Source organism: Lynx canadensis, chromosome D1 (assembly GCF_007474595.2).
Source record: "Lynx canadensis isolate LIC74 chromosome D1, mLynCan4.pri.v2, whole genome shotgun sequence".
Taxonomy (NCBI): Eukaryota; Metazoa; Chordata; class Mammalia; order Carnivora; family Felidae; genus Lynx; species Lynx canadensis.
The window spans coordinates 59,458,529-59,480,403 of NC_044312.2; the positions used below are offsets into that span (position 1 = coordinate 59,458,529).

At 44.9% G+C, this 21,875-nt stretch overlaps 1 protein-coding gene and 1 non-coding gene across 2 annotated transcripts in view; both read left to right on the forward strand.

Moving 5' to 3' along the window:
• The first annotated feature begins 14,626 nt into the window (after positions 1–14,626).
• On the forward strand, positions 14,627–14,732 carry LOC115526573. Its single transcript, XR_003972635.1, has one exon. It is a non-coding gene; the product is annotated as a U6 spliceosomal RNA (small nuclear RNA).
• A 3,169-nt stretch (positions 14,733–17,901) lies between these two features.
• CLPB (caseinolytic mitochondrial matrix peptidase chaperone subunit B) overlaps positions 17,902–21,875 on the forward strand; it is a 143,174-nt gene continuing 139,200 nt past the window's right edge. The window contains exons 1-2 of the mRNA XM_030332063.1: positions 17,902–18,377; positions 21,563–21,614. Of these exons, the coding sequence (XP_030187923.1) occupies positions 17,978–18,377; positions 21,563–21,614 (452 nt within the window). The 5' untranslated portion in view covers positions 17,902–17,977. The remainder of the gene's footprint in view (positions 18,378–21,562; positions 21,615–21,875) is intronic.

Consider the following 21,875-nt stretch of genomic DNA (forward strand, 5'->3'; position numbering starts at 1 on the left):
GAAACACCAGGAATGGCCATTGGAAGAAAGATGACTTGGGCTTGAAAACTGGGAAATAGATGGCAGTTCTATAAGTAGAACATTGGACCCTGCTTACATGCTCTCCCACCCCATCCCCACACCAAAACCCCAGCTAGCAGGCATCTGCCTCTCAAGCGACTGTTTAGAATGTATTTCCAATATCTGCACTCTGGGCAGCTGATTTCTGGATCAGCCTGGAGTCAAGCTCTCCAATAAACAAGCCCAGCACATATTCACAGAGCCCCAATCAGGTCTTTGTGGCTCATTCCTAAAAGCAAATAAGTATTACCAGATATTTGAAAGCCTGTAAGATGAAAGTGCTAAAACAAGAAGCCGCAGTTATGAAAAGAATCACCAGGGGGCACCTGAGTGGCTCAATCGGTTAAGCGTCCGACTTTGGCTCAGGTCACGATCTCACGGTTTGTGGGTTTGAGCCCCGCGTCAGGCTCTGTGCTGACACCTGTCTGTCCCTGCCCTGCTCACGCTCTCCCTCTCCTTCAAAAATAAGTAAAAAATAAATAAATAAATAAAAATAAAAAATAAAAGAACCACCAGGAAGCAAGAATGAGCTCTGGAATTAAATATATAATTGGTCAAATAATTCAATAAAAGAATAGTAAGATAAAGATGGAAGATATGAGAGGATTTGCAACACTCGAGTAATAGAAATTCCAAATGGGTCAGACAGAGGGTGGATGATTATAAGAGTGGTAAGAGACTTGGCCAGAGCTGAAGGACACTAGTTGCCAGATGAAAAGAATCCACCAAGTTCCAAACACGTGAATGATAAATCTGTGTGAAATTTCAAAACTCCATGAATAAAGAGAAGATTCTAAAAGATTTCAAAGATGGAAGGGAGAGAGGGGACTTCCAAATTAGACCTGAAAACCAGACTCACGTGGGATTGCTCATCTGTAGTCGTAGGTACTGGAAGACCACAGAAGAATAAAACCTTTCGAGTTCTGATGGGAAGTGTTATCAATGTCTTTTACTTTTATATCGTGTGAAGTGCAAGGGCAGACTACAAACATTTTCAGACAAACAAGTAACAAGGACTTTTATCTCCAACGTAGTCCCGATGAGGAAATTCCTGAGGATGTACTCAAATAAGACCAGTGAGTAAAACAACAAATCAACAGACTTGGAATTCAAGCCAGGAGGGAAGTGAAAGGACAAGAACTCTGCAGCTAGGACAGGCTGGAGCAGGAGAATGGGGGATTACAGGAGGAGGGGGCTGCAGAAAGTACGGATTCCAGGGATTTGCTATCCTTGAGGATTTGGAGACACTTCAGGAGAAAAGCCATGTTTATTTCTAGAAAACTATTTTCTTCCATCTCTAAAAAAAATTGCTTCAGAATCCTTCCCTGATGAATCTATTCTATAATTCTCTACTCAGTGTCCTTTCTAAGAGATTTTCAGGAGCTGGCTGTTCCAGCAGAACCTACTCAGAATTTGGGGGTGTGAGGCCTGAAACTCCCTCGCAGGCATCTGTTGACAAGAATTGCTATTCACAAGGGGGGATAGGCTTTGGAGCTGAGGAAAGTTGGTGCCTAGAGGAGAGAAAGGAAAACTACAAAGAAAGAATTACATGATACTTGTTTCCTAACTAGCTCAGGGTTCCTCTTCAATCAGCCATTTAGTCTGGGTAGGGCTCTGCCCTCAAGTCTAAGGAAGGAACATACACGCCAGGCTTAAGTCAAACAATACATACTGTTCTCTAGTGACAACATTGGCTAAGGGGCAGTACGTGCCATAAGATGTCCGATCACAAGGAATTTAGGACATTAGCTGGAAATGTTGAGGCAAAGATTTTCACTCTTTTCTGCTGGTCTTAAACCTGGAATGATGTAGTCTTAGAAGTTACTGGCTGCCATACGACAATAAGAGGGCAGAGAGAGCCTCTCTGTGGTTGAGACTGACACACAGTGGGGAGCAGAACCAAAAGATGGAGAGGACTTATGTCCTGATGATATTTTATAAGCTCCTGCTTTAAGCCACACCAATGGCCAACGCTGTTCTGGGACTTTTATGAAGTCCATAAACTCACTATCTGTGGAAGTCTGGGTCAAGTTTCCTCTTGTATAAAACAGAAATATTCTTACCTGATATAGACTTTATACATTTGCTTATTGATTTTCAGCTTTCTGATTGAACAGAACGTATTATGGCAACAGAAAAGGATATATAAATGCTTTTAACCTTGAAAATATAAAAATGAACATACAGATCATAGAAACAGATGGAAGATGGAAGCAAAGGTAAATGAAGAACAGGGGCACTGATTTCTATAAATGTTGGGATCAAGAGACATAGTCTATAGGTGATGAAACAAGAAATAAAGGTGTAAGTTAGCATGTGAAATTACAAATGTCATAGGGGTGCCTCGGTGGCTCAGTCCGTTGAGCGTCCGACTCTTAATATCAGCTCAGGTCGTGATCTCATGGTTGGTGGGATCGAGCTCCACGTTAGGCTCTGTGCTGACAGCATGGAGCCTGCTTGGGATTCTCTCTCCCTCTGCCCCTCCCCCACTTGTGCACGCGCTCTCTCTCTCTGAGACAGCACCAAAGAGAAGGGAAACTATTCAGGGGAAGTAAATAGGTTTAAATTGTGAAACTCAGGAGAAAACTAGAGAAGTTGAAGGGAAACCTTGAGGCTTTGTCTCTATTCTACCTTTGTGAAGCGTTTGCTCCTCTCTTTGAGCTGAAAGTTATCCTAAGAAGGTTGGGGTTTCTTTTTCCTTTGGGATGATGCAATTGCAATTGATGCTTATGAGTCAGGTCGTCAGGACATGCACACTTTGGAGCCCAGGGATGCTTAGCTGAGGGTTAAGAGAGAAAATCAAAGTGGAGACTTGGAAAATGGTGAGACAAAGCCATAACTAAACCAAATGGTTTGCTCTGACAATTTTGTCTGTTGGTATTGGTGGGAAAAAGGGAAAATTAGCTGAAAAAATGGAGGAGAAGTTGACTAATAATAGCTCCCATTAGAGAAAATTAGCAAGAACTTTGGTAAAGGTAACTTGGAAACATGATATAACATACTCATAACTCCTTACACAATAGGGAGGTAAAAAAGCCAGAAGGAAAAGAACATGCTTTCTATGGCATCAAAGTGGCCTGAGAATACTCTAGCGTTGACCTGCCTCCCTCTGGCTGATGAGGGGCACTAGCTAGATTTTGACTCTAATACTTTTCCCTTGGAAGAAAGGCTAAGACTCTAGGGAAGAAACACACTGGTTCCATCTCTCGAAGCAGGAAGCATTTCACACTGAGCCTGTAGCATCCTGTCATCTACTCAAGACAACAAGGATGCACTCAGAGATACCTGGGCAGAACTGACAAGGTCTGAAACACCTGCTTAAAAACAGACCTGTGAGGAGGCTGGCTGCCTCAGTTGGAAGAGCACAGAACTCTTGATCATGTTGGGTGGAGAGATTAAAAAAAAAAAAAAAAAAACAAACAAAAAAAAACAAAACAAAAACAAACTAATGACACTTAAAAACAAACAGAAACAAAAACAGGGCTGTGAGTGGCCAAGGAGTCACCTATCTGAATGAACCCCAGAGAGGGAAACAGCGACCCCAGTGAATCAGAGCTCATATGTCTGTTAAAGAACTGTGAGTTCACAAAAATCCTAAATAGGGGAAGATTTCACAAAAGGAACTAAAGGTGGTGGTACTGTGCACACTAGTTTGCAATATTATTGATTTAAAAATTTGTATCAATCATCCAGAAGTATATGAGTCATGCACTGGTATTTTGGTCAAACTCCAGAATGTAAGCTATACGAGTAGGTTTGAAGAGGAAAGAAACGCTGGAAAGACACAGGAGAAACATGGAAAATAGCTATCCATGGTGCTTATATAATGTGGGGACATACTTGTAGAAAGTGAGGGTAATTTTGTAGAAGATGAGGGAAGTGCTGTGGAAGATGGAAAAATATAAGTAAAAGGTGAAGGGTAATACTGGGTGAGCACTGTTGAGCAGAGAGGAAAATCTGTATTAGAAGAAAGGAAGTATCAAGGTTAATTAATAGAAATATAATGCACAGGCAGCAAATTCAGATTTTTTTTAATGTTTATTTTTGAGAGAGAGAGTGTAAGCAGGGAAGGGGCAGAGAGAGAGGGAGACACAGAACTGGAAGGGGGCTCTAGGCTCTGAGCTGTCAGAAACTTGAACTCAGGAACCGTGAGATCATGACCTGAGCCAAAGGAGGCTTAACCGACTGAGCCACCCAGACACCCTGCAAATTCAGATTATTACATATGGGTCACCGAGTCCTTCTGAAGAGTTGGTCAAAAGGAGGAAGGAAATTTGTACATTGCTTGGAAAGTGAGAAACAGTCTGGGCTAACCGTGTCAGGCTGAGCAAACTCACAATGTACAAAGTCAGTTAAGGTAAGAGAAGGAATCAGAGTTACAGGAAAAGAGAATGGTAGGTTATGAGAGAAATGTCAAGACATTAAAAATAGACTCCTTTTCATAAGAAGATAAAGATTAAAGAATTATGCAAACTAGGTGAAGGAATGAAAAGGATATGACAGTGTCTTAGAAATAAGCAGGCCTACACCGAACACCAGCAAAGGAAAACAGTCCCTTGCCAGAATGCAGAACCAAAGGTCAATGAGAAAACGGACTGGTCCACCTACAGTCAGCACCTACAAGACCTCACATCCAGTGCTTATACCACTGTGACCAGCAGGGGGCGGGTGTGCCCACTTAGCTAGGGTGGGAGGACACATCTGTGCTTCTAGAGGCCTCCCCGCCCACAGAAGTCCCCAGAGAGCTAGTGCTTTCAGAGCAGGACCCAACCCAAGGGCTGAACGTTTCCGTCCGCAGGGCCAGAAGAGCAAACTCTGGACTAGAGCCGGCTCTCCTTCCTCTTTCCTTCTTCCCAGCCGCTCCACCACTCTCTGCCTTGGGCTCATCAGGATGGATCTCAATAGGCCCTTTACCCTGTGGGTACGGCCTCCCACTCGTCCTCATTCCCAGGTCCTATTCCTGTTTGGCTTGGACATCACCTTTTCTGATCCCATCTGCCCTAACTCCTCATCTCCTAAAACCTCTCCACTGTGCCCTGAGAGCTCAAGGTCATTCATCAGCAGAATATTCTGCATTCTTACCCCCTTTATGAACGTTCTCTTCATCTTCTTGCTCTGCAACATAATTTTGGTCCAAAGATACTGCTTTCCTTGAAGTCCTCTCAAGAGGTAGTTGCTTGCTGTCCTACAGCCTCTGTATCTCTAGGCCTGGAGGTGATTTACATGTTCTCCTTGTTCCTCATTGCTAATCACAAATGCCTTCTCTTCCATAATACGAAGAGTCTATACTATCCACAACCCCTCTGTATGTGGGCATCTCTGACCTCCTCCCCATGTGTAGATGATTTTAGCCCTTGGATCACTCTCTCCAACACTCCAACATCATTCTTGGGAATTTCCATATCCACATTGATGATTATTCCAGTGCCCCGGATTCTTAAATTCCTCAATATTCTCTTCTCCATGAAATTGTCATCCATTCTATCTAAGCCATTCCCTTCCATGATAGTATTCTAGACCTTGTCATTATAAGAACTTCAGTCTTTCCATAATTTCAATTTTAGATATTTCATTCTTTGACCACACCTCTTTCCTAACCCAGATTTTCTAGAACACAGAGCTGACCTGAGGCAAAACATATGTGCTGATGCTTTTTTGGGAAAGATGCAAGAGTGGGGGGAAAGGAATAATCAGGTAGAGAAGTCAAGAGAACACCTACCTACAAGGTGGTGCTTTACTGAGCTGGCACCATCTTTACAAGAATGCTAAATGGGATGGCTTACAGGACCCTTCCAGAGAAGCCATATGGAACCGCTGCATCTAAAAACATTCTGTCAGAGGAGGAAAAGGAAGCCATTTGTCTGTGGGTGCCTTGTCATGTTCTGTTTCTCATTGGCCAAAATCCTCCCCATGGGACAGTAAGTCCTTAGGATCTGCAGGTTGTGTATTTGACCCCTCTGGGAAGTCAGTGGGGGAAGCCAGAGCACTCAAAGGTCCAGTCAGGTCAGACCTGGTGTGGGAGCTGCTATGGCTCCCACGGCAGTGGGTGTGATAGAAGTTGTGCTGACACTTGGTCCTGAAGCCTAAGGGGGTGCCTGAGGCAACCAGAGCTGGGAGATACGGTGGTCAGGGCTATCACCACTGGAATGAAAGAAACCATATCCCAGGGCAGTCTAGCCAGAAAATATGGCAAGTGGTTTAGGTCCTGGGGAGAGGAGTGGGCAAGTCAGGCTGAGCACATCTGGGGTGAAATAAACTGGATCTTCTACATCCATCTCTTGTGCCACTTAGATCTGTTCTTACCCGTTTAGATCTGGATCTTGTGTGAGGAAAAATGATGCTCTCACTTTTTTCCCCAGAAGCTTAAAGCCAGTTCTTCAAGCTGATGACCAGTTGCATTTCTTTAGAAGGGACTATCAGACCAAGTTATATGCCTTTATTACAGCTGATCCTAGGGCCATAATTGACATTCATCATCTTCCTGCTCTAACAACCATTGTAGGTTTCCCTCACTCTCAACCGGAACTTTGGCTGATCTGGGTTACTTGCCTGGTGGGGTGATCCAGAATTCAGCACCCTTGCCTTCCTCTTGTCAAACAATGGTTGCAATGATCCGTTCAGAGTTATTCCTGGGCAGAGAAGCAGCAAGACTTGCCCCAGTGAATTCCCTGAATTGCAGACAGACTCTTTCTTTATCCATTATGAAATGGCAACCCTTGCTATTAATGTGATTCAGGGTCGACGACCCCTGCCAGTGTAGTAACTTCTTTGTCTGCTGGTCCATTGGCATGAGGAGCTCAGAGTGACCAAACCACAGTCATAGCCTTTAGTTACCTGGTAGAAGCACGTGCGCGCGCACGCGCGCACACACACACACACACACACACACACACACACACACGAATAGGAACTTGTCAGGCCCTAAGATTACGGAACAGAAAACATGAGTTCTGTAAGTGGGTCATTGGGAATAATGGTGATCAGGGACAATCCTACTTCAATCACCTTGTAGTTGCCCAGACTTATGCATTCTAGCTAATGAAGAGACAAAACCACCTTCCTCCCTGGCATCATTATAGTGATGCATTCCTGAGGAAATTGCAAGGATTAGCACCACCAACAGAGCTTGAAAGATACAGACTAGTTATTCCTACCACAATCCCATTTAATTTGTCCTTTTGGCAGATGCAAAAGCTTGATGGATTCTGGAGAGTGACTATGGATTATTATACACATATTCAGCTAGTGAATTCAATTACAGCTGCAACCTGGATGTGATGTCTTTATTGGAGCAAATCGATATAGCTCCTGGCATCTGGAAAATGTTTTCAATCCAAAAGCAATCTGCCGTGATGTGGCATGACAGCTGTATTATTTCACTATTTTTTTCTCATGGCTATGTCAACCTCTGGCTTTCTGAAATAATATAGCCAGAGGAGGCCTTGATCATCTTGATAACCCACAGATCATCATGCTGGTCCATTACATTGATGACACTATGCTCATTGGACCTGCTGAGCAGGAAGTAGTAAACATGCTAGATATTTTGGTAGGACATGGGCATTCCAGAAGATACGAGAAAAACTCTGTGAAAACTCAGGGACCTGACATGTGGATGAAGTTTCTAGGGGTCGAGGTGCCTGGGACATGTTGAAATATAGCTGTTAAAATGAGACACGGGTTGCTTCATCTCGAATTGACCACCGTGACTAAAGAGGCATAAAGCTTGGTAATAAGCCTGTTTGGATTTTGGAGGCAACATAAATACTACTTTGGAGCATGTTGCTCCAACCCATTTACCAGATAATGTACAAGATTTCCAGTTTTGAGTGGGGCCCAGGGCCAGAAAAGGCTCTGGAGCAGGCCTAGGTTGGTCGTGAGACCTAGCAGACCCAATGGTATGGGAAGTGTCTGTAACAAGAGAGAGCGAGCCTCTGCCAAACCCCCAAGAAGATAATCACAGTGTAGACCCTTAGAGGACTGAAGTAAAACTATACCCTTTCTGCTGGCTGTCTTCCATTTGAAAAGCAAATCTTAACTTGCCATTGGGTTCTGGTGGAGATCGAGTATCAGAAACTGAAACATTAAGTGATGAGGCCAGCAGACTCCTGCTTGAGGTGGGATGCTGTCAGCACAAGATGAGTTTGCCATCACAAAGAACTGTCAGCTACAGTAACGGCTGAAATCAGGTAAGCCAAGGAGATGTGACACAGGCCATCATAGGCTCTGTTGTGGTTACTCCTTGCACCACTGAGATCCCCTTGGATCCCACATTAAATCCATTCTGTGAAAGATGATAGCCAGCTGCAACCTCTATGAAAGATTTAGTGTACAAGGATTACTGAGATAAGCTACAGCCCACTAGTTGGAACTAGATGTAAAGAGCCAGAGGTCTAAGAGGGCAGAATGGAGAGAGCATTTGGAGCAGGGGAGTGGGAAGGTAGGTAAGAGGCGTCTTTGGGCTCTGGAGAACAAGCAGTGTAGTATTATTTCAAAATCTCGCTTCCCAAATGCAGCTTGTTCTCCAGGACTCAAAGATGACTTCCTCTTTCCCTGCTCCAAAATCCCTCTCCGTCTGCCCTCTTAGACCTCTGGCTCTTTACATTTAGTTCAAGAGAGAGAAACCACTTGCTCTATCTACCTCCTCTTAATGCCTTCTGAGTCAAGGGGCTAATAGAATCCCATACAACAACCGCAACATTCAGATACCAAGACCACACAGACTCTCACTGGGGAGAGAGTTGGACGGGAAGGTATTCTCACAAAGAGCAGTTTCAGTGGAAGGGAGGGGAGGACACAGATGACATCGGTGTGGTGAGAGAATAGGACTGGACAAATAGGATGTGGAATCCTTTTTTTTTTTTTTTAAGTTTATTTATTTTGAGAGAGCGCACACAAGCAGGGAAGGGGCAGAGAGAGAATCCGAAGCAGGCTCTGTGCTGTCAGTGCAGAGCCCCACACAGGGCTGGAACTCAGGAAACTGTGAGATCATGACCTGAGCCAAAGTCAAGAGTTGGACACTCAACTGACTGAACCACCAGGTGCCCCAGATGTAGATTCCTTTTGAAAAGCTCGACTGAGAAGGACCCCTGGCAGAGATCACCCCCAGCTAGAGCAGTGACTCTTGTCTAGACACTCTCGCTGCCCTCTGGATATACCACCCTGCTCCATAAGTATCTGATTCCTCTTCTAGACTAAACCTGAGGATAGGATTCACTTCTACTCTGTCCCTTATCCTCTCCTGCCCTCCAGCAGTCAGCACAGCAGCTAACACATAGCACACTGAATGATCAATCCGTGAGTGAATAACGTTACGCGTGTTGGTAGTCATGGAGACATACGCTCAGGTCCCCCTTCAAGGAAGGGGAATGCAGAGAATGTAGTCAGCAGACAGATGTAGCCGTCAGCTCTTTCAGGATCTGCCTAAGCAGCCCTTAGCAGTGATTGAGTGAGCCATTCCAGCTGGACACAGGACACAGATAGGCAATATTTCAGAGTAATTCCAGATTGACCAAGACTTGGGCAGGTCTGTTTAGTACTTTAGTTTCTTCTTCTGCCTGACCCTGCTCCCTCCTCCCACCCCACCCCATCTTTACAGGTGTGGATCCTGTGGAAAAACAAAATTCAGCAGACTAAATTTTTAAGATCTTATTGGCTTCATTCAACGACTCATGAATCAGGCAGCATCCAATCTAGCATATAGAAAGGAGCTCTGATGGCACAAAAACAGACACTCAGATCAATGGAACAGAATAGAAAACCTAGAAATGGACCCACAAATGTATGGCCAACTATTCTTTGACAAAGCAGGAAAGAGTATCCAATGGAATAAAGACAGTCTTTTCAGCAAATGGTGTTGGGAAAACTGGACAGTGGCATGCAGAAAAATGAACCTGGGGGCACCTGGGTGGCTCAGTCGGTTAAGCGTCTGACTTTGGCTCAGGTCATGATCTCACTGTTCCTGGGTTTGAGCCCCGCGTTGGGCTCTGTGCTGACAGCTCAGAACCTGGAGCCCGCTTGGGATCCTGTGTCTCCCTCTCTACCTGCCCCTCCCCTGCTCATGCTCTGTCTCTGTCTCAAAAATAAATAAACATTAAAAAATTTTTCTTAAAAAATGAACCTGGACCACATTCTTACACCATAGACAAAAATAAACTCAAAATGGATGAAAGACCTAAACGTAAAACAGAAAGCCATCAAAATCCTTGAGGAGAAAGCGGGAAAAAACCTCTTTGACCTCGTCCACAGCAACTTCTTACTCAGCATGTCTCTGGAAGCAAGGGAAACTAAAGCAAAAATGATCTATTGGGATCTCATCAAAATAAAAAGCTTCTGCACAGCAAAGGAAACAATCAGCAAAACTAAAAGGCAACCAACAGAATGGGAGAAGATATTTGCAAGTGACCTATCAGATAAAGGGTTAATATCCAAAATCTATAGAGAACTTACCAAACTCAACACCCAAAAAACAATCCAGTGAAGAAATGGGCCAACGACAAGAATAGACACTTCTCCAAAGAAAACATCCAGATGGCCACTGACACATGAAAAAATGCTCAACATCACTCATCATCAGGGAAATACAAATCAAAACCACAATGAGATACCACCTCACACCTGTCAGAATGGCTAACATTAACAATTCAGGCAACAACAGATGTTGGAAAGAAGGGAAAGAGAGGATCTCTTTTGCACTGCTGGTGGGAATGCAAGCTGGTGCAGCCACTCTGGAAAACAGTATGGAGGTTCCTCAAAAAATTGAAAATAGAACTACCCTACAACCCAGCAATTGCACTACTAGGTATTTATCCAAGGGATACAGGTAGGCTGTTTTGAAGGGGCACATGCACCCCAATGTTTATAGAAGCACTATCAACAATAGCCGAAGTATGGAAAGAGCCCAAATGTCCATCAATGGATGACTGGATAAAGAAGGTGTGGTATGTATATATACAATGGAGTATTACTCAGCAGTCAAAAAGAATGAAATCTTGCCATTTACAACTATGTGGATGGAACTAGAAGGTACTATGCTAAGTGAAATTAGTCAGTTGGAGAAAGACAAATATCATATGACTTCACTCATATGAGGACTTTAAGATACAAAACAGATGAACATAAGGGAAGCACAAATATAAGAACAGGGAGGGGCACAAATAAGAGACTCTTAAATTTAGAGAACAAACAGAGGGTTGCTGGAGGGGTTGTGGGAGGTGGGATGGGCTAAATGGGCAAGGGGCATTAAGGAATCTACTGCAATCACTGTTGCACTATATGCTAACTAACTTGGATGTAAATTACAAAATAAATTATTAATAAAAAAAAAAAGAAAAGAGCTCTGAGAAACTGCACAAAATGGGAGACTTTCATAGGCAGAAGGGAGCAGGAACAAGGAAGTTTTACTAGGCAAAAAACCAGATTGGTTACTGAGAGGTTACATTCAATGGCGGATGGCAGGGGTTTGTCTGGCAGATTACTTCAGGCGATTCCTGATTGGCTGGTTTAAGATTCCATTTCTGGGGGAGCCAAAATGGTAATTAAATTAAGTCTCAGTTTGGTGACATGGGCTTAGCACAAGCAACTTTGTTTTGGACCTGTTGTCTTATTTTCAACATTTTTTTTAAATTTTTTTTTTCTTTAACGTTTATTTATTTTTGAGACAGAGAGAGACAGAGCATGAACGGGGGAGGGTCAGAGAGAGGGAGACACAGAATCTGAAACAGGCTCCAGGCTCTGAGCTGTCAGCACAGAGCCCAACACGGGGCTGGAACTCACGGACCGTGAAATTGTGGCCTGAGCCGAAGTCGGCCGCTTAACCAACTGAGCCACCCAGGCGCCCCTCATTTTCAACATTTTCTAATAACCATCTGGTTACCCAAACTCCAGCTTCTGCTTCCACAGAAGCCATTTGTGACAGGAGATAAAGGAGCTTGCTCCACAATCCAAGTAAGACAAAGATGAGATTGGAGGAAGGGGCAGGAGTTCAGGTGCCCAGGAAGAAGGGCCAGCCAAGCAGATCTGTGGCCAGAGTTCACCCTCCTTACTATCGAAAATATGCACTCTAGAATTTCATCTGTTCCTTTCCCCTTTTAAGATTTTGTTCTGTCAGCTTTCTAGTTAAGTTATGTATTAAAGAATGTCAGATGAATGAGAAGGGGTTTGTATTGTGCCTGTCAGAGAGACCAGAGCCCCTTTGAGCTTGGAGAAGCAACGGTGATCATTCCACCAGCTCTCAAGGTAGAGCTGGCCATATAGCTGAGCATCTGGGAACTCCTTCGGGTTGGGAGTTTTTCCCCCACACTTCAATTTGGTTCCGTTCTGCGGGAGTACATCCTCATACCCTAGCTCGGAATGTATCATATTGACTCGGCACAGTGTTGATGATCCTTTTGGTTCTTTTCTTCCTCCAAACCTAAGGCACATTTCAGAAGTGTCTATTACATCTATGTCACTTACTTCCTGCGAGCCAGGGTTTTGTAGTGATCAAGAGTCTGGGCTTTGGATTCAGACCATTTGAGACCCAGTTTTGCCATTTACAGGCTGGGGTGACACTGGTGAAATTATTTACCCCTTCCACACTTTGGTGGTTTTCTGATCTGTAAAATGGAGATAATATTGTTCCTCACAGGATTGTTGTTGGAGTTAAGCAAGATAATATAAGCACCAAAAGTAGAGTCTTGCTCACAGTAATGTTCAGTAAACACACACACACACACGTTCATTTACACATGGATAGATGTAGGGCCACTACCCAGAGACACAGCTTCAATGCTGAGGTTCACCCCACTCTGTCCCAGACAAGACCCTGGCCTTACTAAGCTGGGGGGATGGAGAGAGGCTCTGATGCAGTCACTCTCCTTTATTATCAACATGACCAGAATCAACAAAAACCAGAGTGGAGAGTTCCTCTGAGACTGAATTATCACTTTGTGATCTAAAAAGCCTTCCCTTGCTTCTCCCTAGTACCAAGGCTACAGAAACAAGCATTATGAAAAGGGAAGGAAGGGAAGGAGGGAAGGAAAGAAAAAAGGAAGGGAGGGAGGGAGAGAGGAGCCCCACCTTTGAGTCCGGGTCTGGAGGAGCAGAGCATTAGGCATGGGGCCCTGGAAAGGCTCACAGAGCAAAACATTAGTGGTCAGAAAGAGAAGCAGTGGAGTTATTTAGATCTGGGTTTAAATTCTTGGTGCAGGGGCACCTGGGTGGCTCAGTCCGTTAAGTGTCTGACTCTTGGTTTCAGCTCAGGTCATGATCTCCCAGTTTTGTGAGATTGAGCCCCATGTTGAGCTCTTTGCTGACACCATGGAGCCTGCTTGGGATTCTCTCTCTCCCTCTATTTCTGTCCCTCTACCCCTCACTGTGTCTCTATCTCTCTGAAAAATAAATAAACTTTAAAAAAGTTATAAAAACACTTACAAAATGTCTTGGTGCAGCGTGTACTTGCCGAGAGAACCTGGTTAAGTTGCTTTAACCTCTCTGGTTATGAAATGAAGCCTCATTTCTCACCTCTTAGTCTCTCCTATTCCGTGCTTTAGCCACACTGCACACACAGTTCCTCAACTGTGCATTGAAAAAAAATGTATTGTTTCTGTGAATTTTCAGAGTGTTCCCTTTGCAGTGACCCATTCTCCACGCGCCCCCCAAGCAAGCTACTTTATTCCCTTTTTGGGGGGTCAGTTGTGGCTCTTCCTGCAGAACTCAGCTCAGATGTCTCTTCCCCGGACACTCAGCCTGCTGTGGGCTCCCAGGGAAACCTGAATTATCTCTGCTGTAGCGCTTAACAGCTATGCAATGACGTCTGGAGACACCTCCCCCCACTCCCCGCCAGATCTCCGAGACTTTTTTGGGACTGTAGTTTCAGTGCCTGGCGCTTCACAGATGTTCTGTAAATGAGGTTGGATATCATTGAAACTTTGTCAGCTTTAGACGATTGGACAAATGCACACGGTAGGCATCAACAAATATTTGTTGGGAGGAATGGAGTGGAGTGAAATGGAATGACTTTAATATTTTTAGCAGCACTATCTTAAAAGTCCACGAGATGGCAGTGTTTCCACATGAGAAATAATGGCGGCAGCCTGAATGAAATTAAATGTACTCCTAGCTGGTGCTGGAAGTTAAAGTGAATATTGATATAGAAATAAGAGAAATTAAAACACAAACAACAAAACAAAACAAAACAAAAAGAAATAAGAGAAATTGGTTGGCTATTTGATTGGTTGATTTAACTGAATACGCGATATATGGACATGGTACAAAATGCCGAAAATGTAAACTCTCCTTTCCTCACTACTTCTCTTCCAGCTCCATTTTGTCCACTCCAAAGGCAACTATTTTTATTATCCTTCAAGAGATATTCTAAGTATTTAAACATAGGAAGGTCAAAATGCTTTTTTTTTTTTAAGTTTAATTTGTTTTGAGAGAGAGGGAGAGAGCAAGCGGGGGAGGGACAGAGAGGGAGACAGAATCCCAAGCAGGCTCCTTTGTTTAACAGCTATTTGCTGAGTGCCTTACTAAAGGATGACGAAATGAGAAACTCCATCTCTGCTCCCAAGAAGTTTAGAGTAAAGTGCTTGCTTTGGCAGCACTTATACTAAAACTGGAACGATACATAGAGGATTAGCATGGCCTCTGTGCAAGGGTGACATGCAGATTTATGAGCGTTCCGTATTTTTAAGAATGAAATTTTTCCATTTGCAATGACATGGATGGAACTAGACAGTGTTATGCTAAGTGAAATAAGTCAGAGAAAGACAAATACCACATGAGAGTATACCATATGAAGAATGCAAGAAACCAGACAAAGGGAGGAGGAGGAAGAGAGGGAGGCAAATCAAGAAACAGAGTCTTAACTATAGAAAACAGACTGATGGTTCCCAGAGGGGAGGTGGGCGGGGGAATGGGTAAAATAGGTGATGGGGATTCAGGGGGGCACTTGCTGAGATGAGCACCAGGTGTTGTACAGAAGTGTTGTATTACTATGTTGTACACCTGCAACTAATATTACACTGTATGTTGACTGGAATTTAAATTAATGTAAATGTAAACTGGAATTTAAATTAAAAACTTCAAAAAGAAATAAGTTTAGAGTAGGGGATCCAATGCATCCCTAGAGCTGGGAAAACAATGCCAGATGCCGTTTCTTCAAGACCTAAAGTGAGCCAGGGACAGTGGTGATCTACATATTATCTCATTTAATACGAGGAATTCTCCTTTTTAATGTTTTTTGTTTTTATGTTTTGAGAGCGAGTGGGAGAGGTGCAGACAGGGAGGGGACAGAGGATCTGAAGGGGGCTCTGAAGTGGGCTCCGCACTGACAGCAGAGAGCCCAACGCGGGGTGCAGGGGCTAAAACTCACAAACCGTGAGATCATGGCTGAGCTGATGTATGCTTAACCAACTGAGCCACCCAGGTGCCCCAATACAAGCAATCCTCTTGAAGGTAGGTAGAATACGACTGACCGTTGATAATGAGAAAATTAACAATGAGAAAGGGAAGGGAGTTTGTCCAAGGTCACACATGTAGTAAATGCAAGAGTCAAAATTGAAATCCAGGTCTGCTGCACTCCAAAGCTTATATTCATTTTGCCACGATAATAAGGTGGGAGTAATCTTTCTACCGAACAAATATTTATTGAGTAGCTCTTTTTGTTCCAGATATCGTTCTGGGTGCTAGTAATGTAGAAGAGAAAAAACAAAGTCCCTGTTTCCTGGGGCTCACGTTCTACCACCGAAAGACAGTAAACAAAATGAATTTTCAGTATGGCAGGTGGTAAGTACTGTGAAGAAAAAGTAGGCAAGATGGTGGGAGTGGGGGGAGAGGATTGCTAATTTAAATCGTCAGAGAAGGCTCTGATAATGTGAAGTTTGAGCAGAGACTTAAAGGAAATGCAGGAATAAGAGATGGGACTGCCATAAAAAAAGAGCTTCCTCCTTTGCCTGCCTGTGTGTAGTTTAGAAGAGAGGGGAAGAAATGAGGGTGCAGGTATTCTCTTCCGAGCTAGAAGACCTGAGCTTTATTTATCGATTTATTAGCAATTTTTTGAACCTCTGAGCCCAAATTCCCTTTTCTGTAGACAGGCATAACATTCCTTGCCCAACTTCCCGCACGCAGCCGCCATGAGACGCAAACTCTTTGAAAATACCTCGAGTGAGAAAGCGAGACTAGGAGTTAGCTCTTCAACTGAAAGGAAGTATGTCTAGGAAAATAAAGAGAATTGCTATTACAGGTAGACTGGTTACCCTAGACATTTTTTGAAAAGCTGTCCCAGGCTGTAAAGAGAAATAAGCTAAAAGAAATAAGCATACATTTCATAATAGGCTTCTGCTGAAGATCCTTGTTTAACTTGCAGTAGTCAGAAACTGCGTCGCGTATTTTAACTGAACGTGGCAGAAAGCTCTGCCACTCGAACCTTTATTTTTTTTTTATTACTTATTATTTTTTTTAGAGTCTCTTATGCTTTGGCTCTCTCTCCCACTCTAACCTCTTTTTTTTTTCTTTTTTTTCCTTCCCTGCCCCCATGGGTTTCTGTTAAGTTTCTCAGGATCCACATAAGAGTGAAAACATATGGTATCTGTCTTTCTCTGTATGGCTTATTTCGCTTAGCATCACACTCTCCAGTTCCATCCACGTTGCTACAAAGGGCCACATTTCATTCTTTCTCATTGCCACGTAGTACTCCATTGTGTATATAAACCACAATTTCTTTATCCATTCGTCAGTTGATGGACATTTAGGCTCTTTCCACAATTTGGCTATTGTTGAGAGTGCTGCTATAAACATTGGGGTACAAGTGCCCCTGTGCATCAGCACTCCTGTATCCCTTGGGTAAATTCCTAGCAGTGCTACTGCTGGGTCATAGGGTAGGTCTATTTTTAATTTTTTGAGGAACCTCCACACTGTTTTCCAGAGTGGCTGCACCAGTGTGCATTCCCATCAAGAGTGCAAGAGGGTTCCCGTTTCTCCACATCCTCTCCAGCATCTATAGTCTCCTGATTTGTTCATTTTGGCCACTCTGACTGGTGTGAGGTGGTATCTGAGTGTGGTTTTGATTTGTATTTCCCTGATGAGGAGTGATGTTGAGCATCTTTTCATGTGCCTGTTGGCCATCCAGATGTCTTCTTTAGAGAAGTGTCTATTCATGTTTTCTGCCCATTTCTTCACTGGGTTATTTGTTTTTTGGGTGTGGAGTTTGGTGAGCTCTTTATAGATTTTGGATACTAGCCCTTTGTCTGATATGTCATTTGCAAAGATCTTTTCCTATTCCGTTGGTTGCCTTTTAGTTTTGTTGGTTGTTTTCTTTGCTGTGCAGAAGCTTTTTATCTTCATGAGGTCCCAATAGTTCATTTTTGCTTTTAATTCCCTTGCCTTTGGGGATGTGTCAAGTAAGAAATTGCTGTGGCTGAGGTCAGAGAGGTCTTTTCCTGCTTTCTCCTCTAGTGTTTTGATGGTTTTCGGTCTCACATTCAAGTCCTTTATCCATTTTGAGTTAATTTTTGTGAATGGTGTAAGAAAGTGGTCTAGTTTCATTCTTCTGCATGTTGCTGTCCAGTTCTCCCAGCACCATTTGCTAAAGAGACTGTCTTTTTTCCATTGGATATTCGAACCTTAACTTTAATCGACACATCCCACCTAGGCATGTCCCTTCTTACCACGCCCCCTCACTCGAACTCCATTTCCCAACATGCCCTAGGCTCCTCTAAGTCGGCAGTCATTGTGACGCGAGTAACACAGCTTTCTGGGAAGTGTAGTTTATTTGTTCTCCAGCTGCAGGAAAAATCTAAGGCTGTGGACTACCACTCCCGTGAAGTAGCGCGGAATTCCACCGCGTTCGCGGCGTCTTCGAACGCGCCGCGGCAGCCATGTTGGACGCGGCCAGCACAGGGGCCGGCACCAGGGGGTTATCGAAGCAGCTGTCACGATGCTGGGGTCCCTGGTGTTGAGAACAGCGCCGGCGCCCCGGCTCCTCCTCCAGCTGCTTAGGTCCCCATCGCTGCGGAGAAATGGAAGTGCCTCCGGCCAGACTGTAACCACCGCGGGCCGCGGGGAGCCGCAATGGCTGAGGGCGGCCGTCGGGGGGCGCCCTGCAACATCGCCGGCTTTCCTCACCGGAGGAGGGGCAGCCACCTGGGGGCGTCAGGGAGAACGCACCGAGACCCAGTGCTTCCTAGCCACAACATGGGGACGCCTTCCTAGCCCAGAAGAAACACTCCCGGGACAGGACAGCTGGAACGGGGTCCCCAACAAGGCTGGACTGAGCATGTGGGCCCTGGCCACGGCGCTAGTGGTTCACTGTTACAGCAAGAGCCCGTCCAACAAGGGTGATTATCGGGGCAGTCTGGGTTCGGGGAAGGTAGAGGCGGGAGGAGTGTCCTGACTCGAGGGTGGGAGTTGCTTGTAGATTTACACCAGCAGAGCTTCAGTCTTGGAGGAACCCAGACATCATCTGGTTACTGGGGCAGGGTGGTGAACTGGAGAGTTCAGTTGCCTGTGAGTTGTGTAACTTCCCATCGTAGGTCAACTCCCTCCTTTGGGCATTACTTTGTCCATCTGTGCAATGGACAAAACATGTAAAATTAGAGAATGGACCCTTTATGCTCTAATATTCTGCCTGGTCCAATTCCTAAGAGGCCTCCAGGAAACCACGGTGTGTTCTAACGGCAACCACTGGGTAATTTAGAGAAGTTTTCCTTGTAAGGTGGCCTAAGAAAGGAAGTAGAGACTTGGTTTCAATGCCAACTTTGCCACTGCTCACCCCTTGCTCCTCTCTGTCTTCACCGCCCCCCCCCCCCGCCCGCCCCTTACACAGTAAAGAATGATTTCTCAGTAATCTTACAGTGCTGTTATTTTCACTTTTGGAGTTCAGCAGCGTGGGTCTGCCCATCAGACTCCCACGGGTTTTGCTGTGCCTGGTCTCAGGTGTGAGGTGATCTTGCCAGGTGGGACAGTTGGCAGGAGGATTAGGCATGCTATAATTCTATAACTTTGAGCATTTTTTTTTTTTTTTGAATACCTTCTGTGAGCCCAATTTTGGGAGGTTTTGAACTCCTAACAAAATCAGTTAAGGAGACAGTGCAGGCAGTTAGGTCTATGGGTGTGGTGAGTGGTCTGACAGTGTGTTGTTGGGGGATTGGAGGGCCCAGTAGGGTCAGGAAAGCATTCCTGGAAGATTGGAGACCCCTAGAGGATGGGGAATTTGAACTTGAGTTCTGTAGGATGAGGCAAGAGATGAAAAAGAGAGCGGTAGTGTGAGCTCCAATTGAGCAAGGAATGCAGCTTATCTTTTTTTCAGGTTGATACCAGCCCCTTTCCCTAATACTTTCACATCGTTTGTCCACCATAGATAGCATCTGGAACTTAGTAGGTACGCAGTAAATGTGTCTTGAGTTGGATTCTGTTTCATGCGAAGGCTTCACAGATAAGGGATTCACAGGTCAGCATGATGTGTATAGAAGTTAGCAGGGTAGCCAGCCTGGTTGGAGGACAGGGCGTTTTTGGAATGAGGTGAGAGCAGATGGAGTGGGGCCTGGGTGTCAGACAAGAGGGTTTGGAGGTTTTGGAATTTCTCCTGTAGGCAGTGGAGAGCCATGGAAAGTTCATGAGCAGGCAGTGTCCTGAGGCCAGTATGTTTAGATGGATTGGGGGAGGTGTCCAAGGTCTTGCCTTAGACTTTCCTGGGGGCTCCAGACTGGACTTTGTCTATTTACTAAAGTAAGTAATGACCAAAACCATGATTACTTCCAACCCTTCAGACTTTGCTAGCCTACCCTATACCCTGATTTGGAGTTACAAGCTCAGGAACTGTTCCCTGTAGGAGCCAGGAGGCCCTGGTTCTCAGCTCATTCCTCATTCCTCCTGTGACCATGCAGAAGCCACTTCTTTCTGCAGAGTGAGATCCCTCAGTGATCTCTGAGGGAATTTTGTTCTCCTTCCGGCTGAGGGCTGCCTGAGCATCCCTGGATGTGTGCTTAGAGAACCACTGGGGAAGATAACCAGGAAAGATCTGACCCTAGAGTCTAGGCCGGCAGGTGGGATGGAGACACTAATGTTTGAACCACACATCCGGTTTGCATATGCATGATAAGGTGGCCATCTTATCCCTGCTGTACAGGTAAGGAAATTGAGGCTCAGGAGGTTAGGTGAGTTGGCCAGGTCATATGGCAAGTAAGTGGCAGAATTGGGATGGGAGCCTAGGTTTGTCTGGCTCCAGATCCTGTTCTTCCCACCCTACTGCAGTGCCTCCTCAATGTTTCACTGGGTGAGTCTCTTGGCTAGACTGAGAACTCCTTGAGGCAGGGCTGGCTATGAGTCTTTCCATTGTTCAACAATGGAGCTTGAAACCATGCTGGGCAGATAGGGCTCCAAGGGCATTTGGTATAGACTATTTGAAAAAATGGTGCCTCTACTGTTGTTTTTTTCTGAGTCAGGCAGTTTTCCTTTTAGCCACAAGGTGGTGCCAGTAGCCTGCCAACTGCCCAGGCCACACCAGGCTTACATTAGGTTTAGGGTTGCTTTTCTTTTCTTTAAAAAAATTTTTTTAAATGTTTATTTATTTTTGAGAGAGACAGAGTGTGAGTGGGGGAGGAGCAGAGAGAAAGGGAGACAGGTTCCGGAACAGGCTCCAGGCTCTGAGCAAGCCGTCAGCCCAGAGCCCAATGTGGGGCTCTAACTCACAAACCAAGAGATCACGACCTGAGCTGAAGTCAGATGCTTAACCAGCTGAGCCACCCAGGTGCCCCTAGGGTTGCTTTTCTGCTAGGTGGTTCCTAAGGGATTGGAACCCTCTGCTTTGGATCTCCTTTTGCTGATCTTGGCACCGAGGAGTTTGTAGACTTTTTGACCCTCATTTCATCTCCTCAGCATCCCTGTGAGGCTGTCGGGACAAGGATTATTGCCTCTGCTTTATAGTCCTGAAAGTGGGGGTTGAGAAGGAAAGGGGCTGCTACAGCACAGGGAGTAGGGGGCAGACTGTTGGAGCCAGGCCTTCTGATTCCTGGTCAAGGCTCTTAACTTTCAGAGGAGCCCACACGCTTGCCTGTTCCCATTCTGTTTCTGGTGTTGGGTTGGTGACTTGTGACATGAGATTCAAAACTAGGCTGAGAAATTGGAGTTGGGGGTGAAAGTGGCACAAGGTAGGGGGGGATGATTAATAACAGTGGCAGCCATGTGAAACATTAGAGCTTTCTAGCTAATGAAGAGTGAAGGGATTCACACATCATGCATTTGCCATAGGCAGCACATAGTTGCTAGCACCTTACCTGAACCACCTGTATGATGAGAAGAGTTACGAGTTTGGGTTCCATAATGGATGTGGAAGATAAGTTAACAGTGGATACCATCTGGACAGGGGATGATTAGCTTTCCCTTTATATACTTTGGCGTAATTTCCCTTGTTAAAGCCCATGTTTCTGAAGTTCTTCCATTTCTATTGTTTTACTGGGTCTTCCATGCAGCTTTGAGGGTAGGTCCTGGATAGGGATCTGACCAGTGCCCCCTTTCTTTTCAGATGCAGCCCTGATGGAAGCTGCTCGCACCAACAATGTCCAAGAAGTCAGCAGGTAAGTGTTGAACCCCAGGACTTGCTCTCCCCCACAAGAGGGCCTGAGCTGGGTGAACCCCTTCCTCCAGTGATGATTGCTTTGGAGGAAATGCTCACACTAAGTTGGGAAGTGAACCCTGTGACTTCCCTATGGTCACAGTCACCTGGGCTCCCTTGGCCCAGGTCAACCTTTAAATGTTTTAAGGTAGGGAGTCAGCCCTGTGTCTCCTTTTTTTTTTTTTTTTTTTAACCCCAAACAGCTCTGGATCCTTCCACTGTT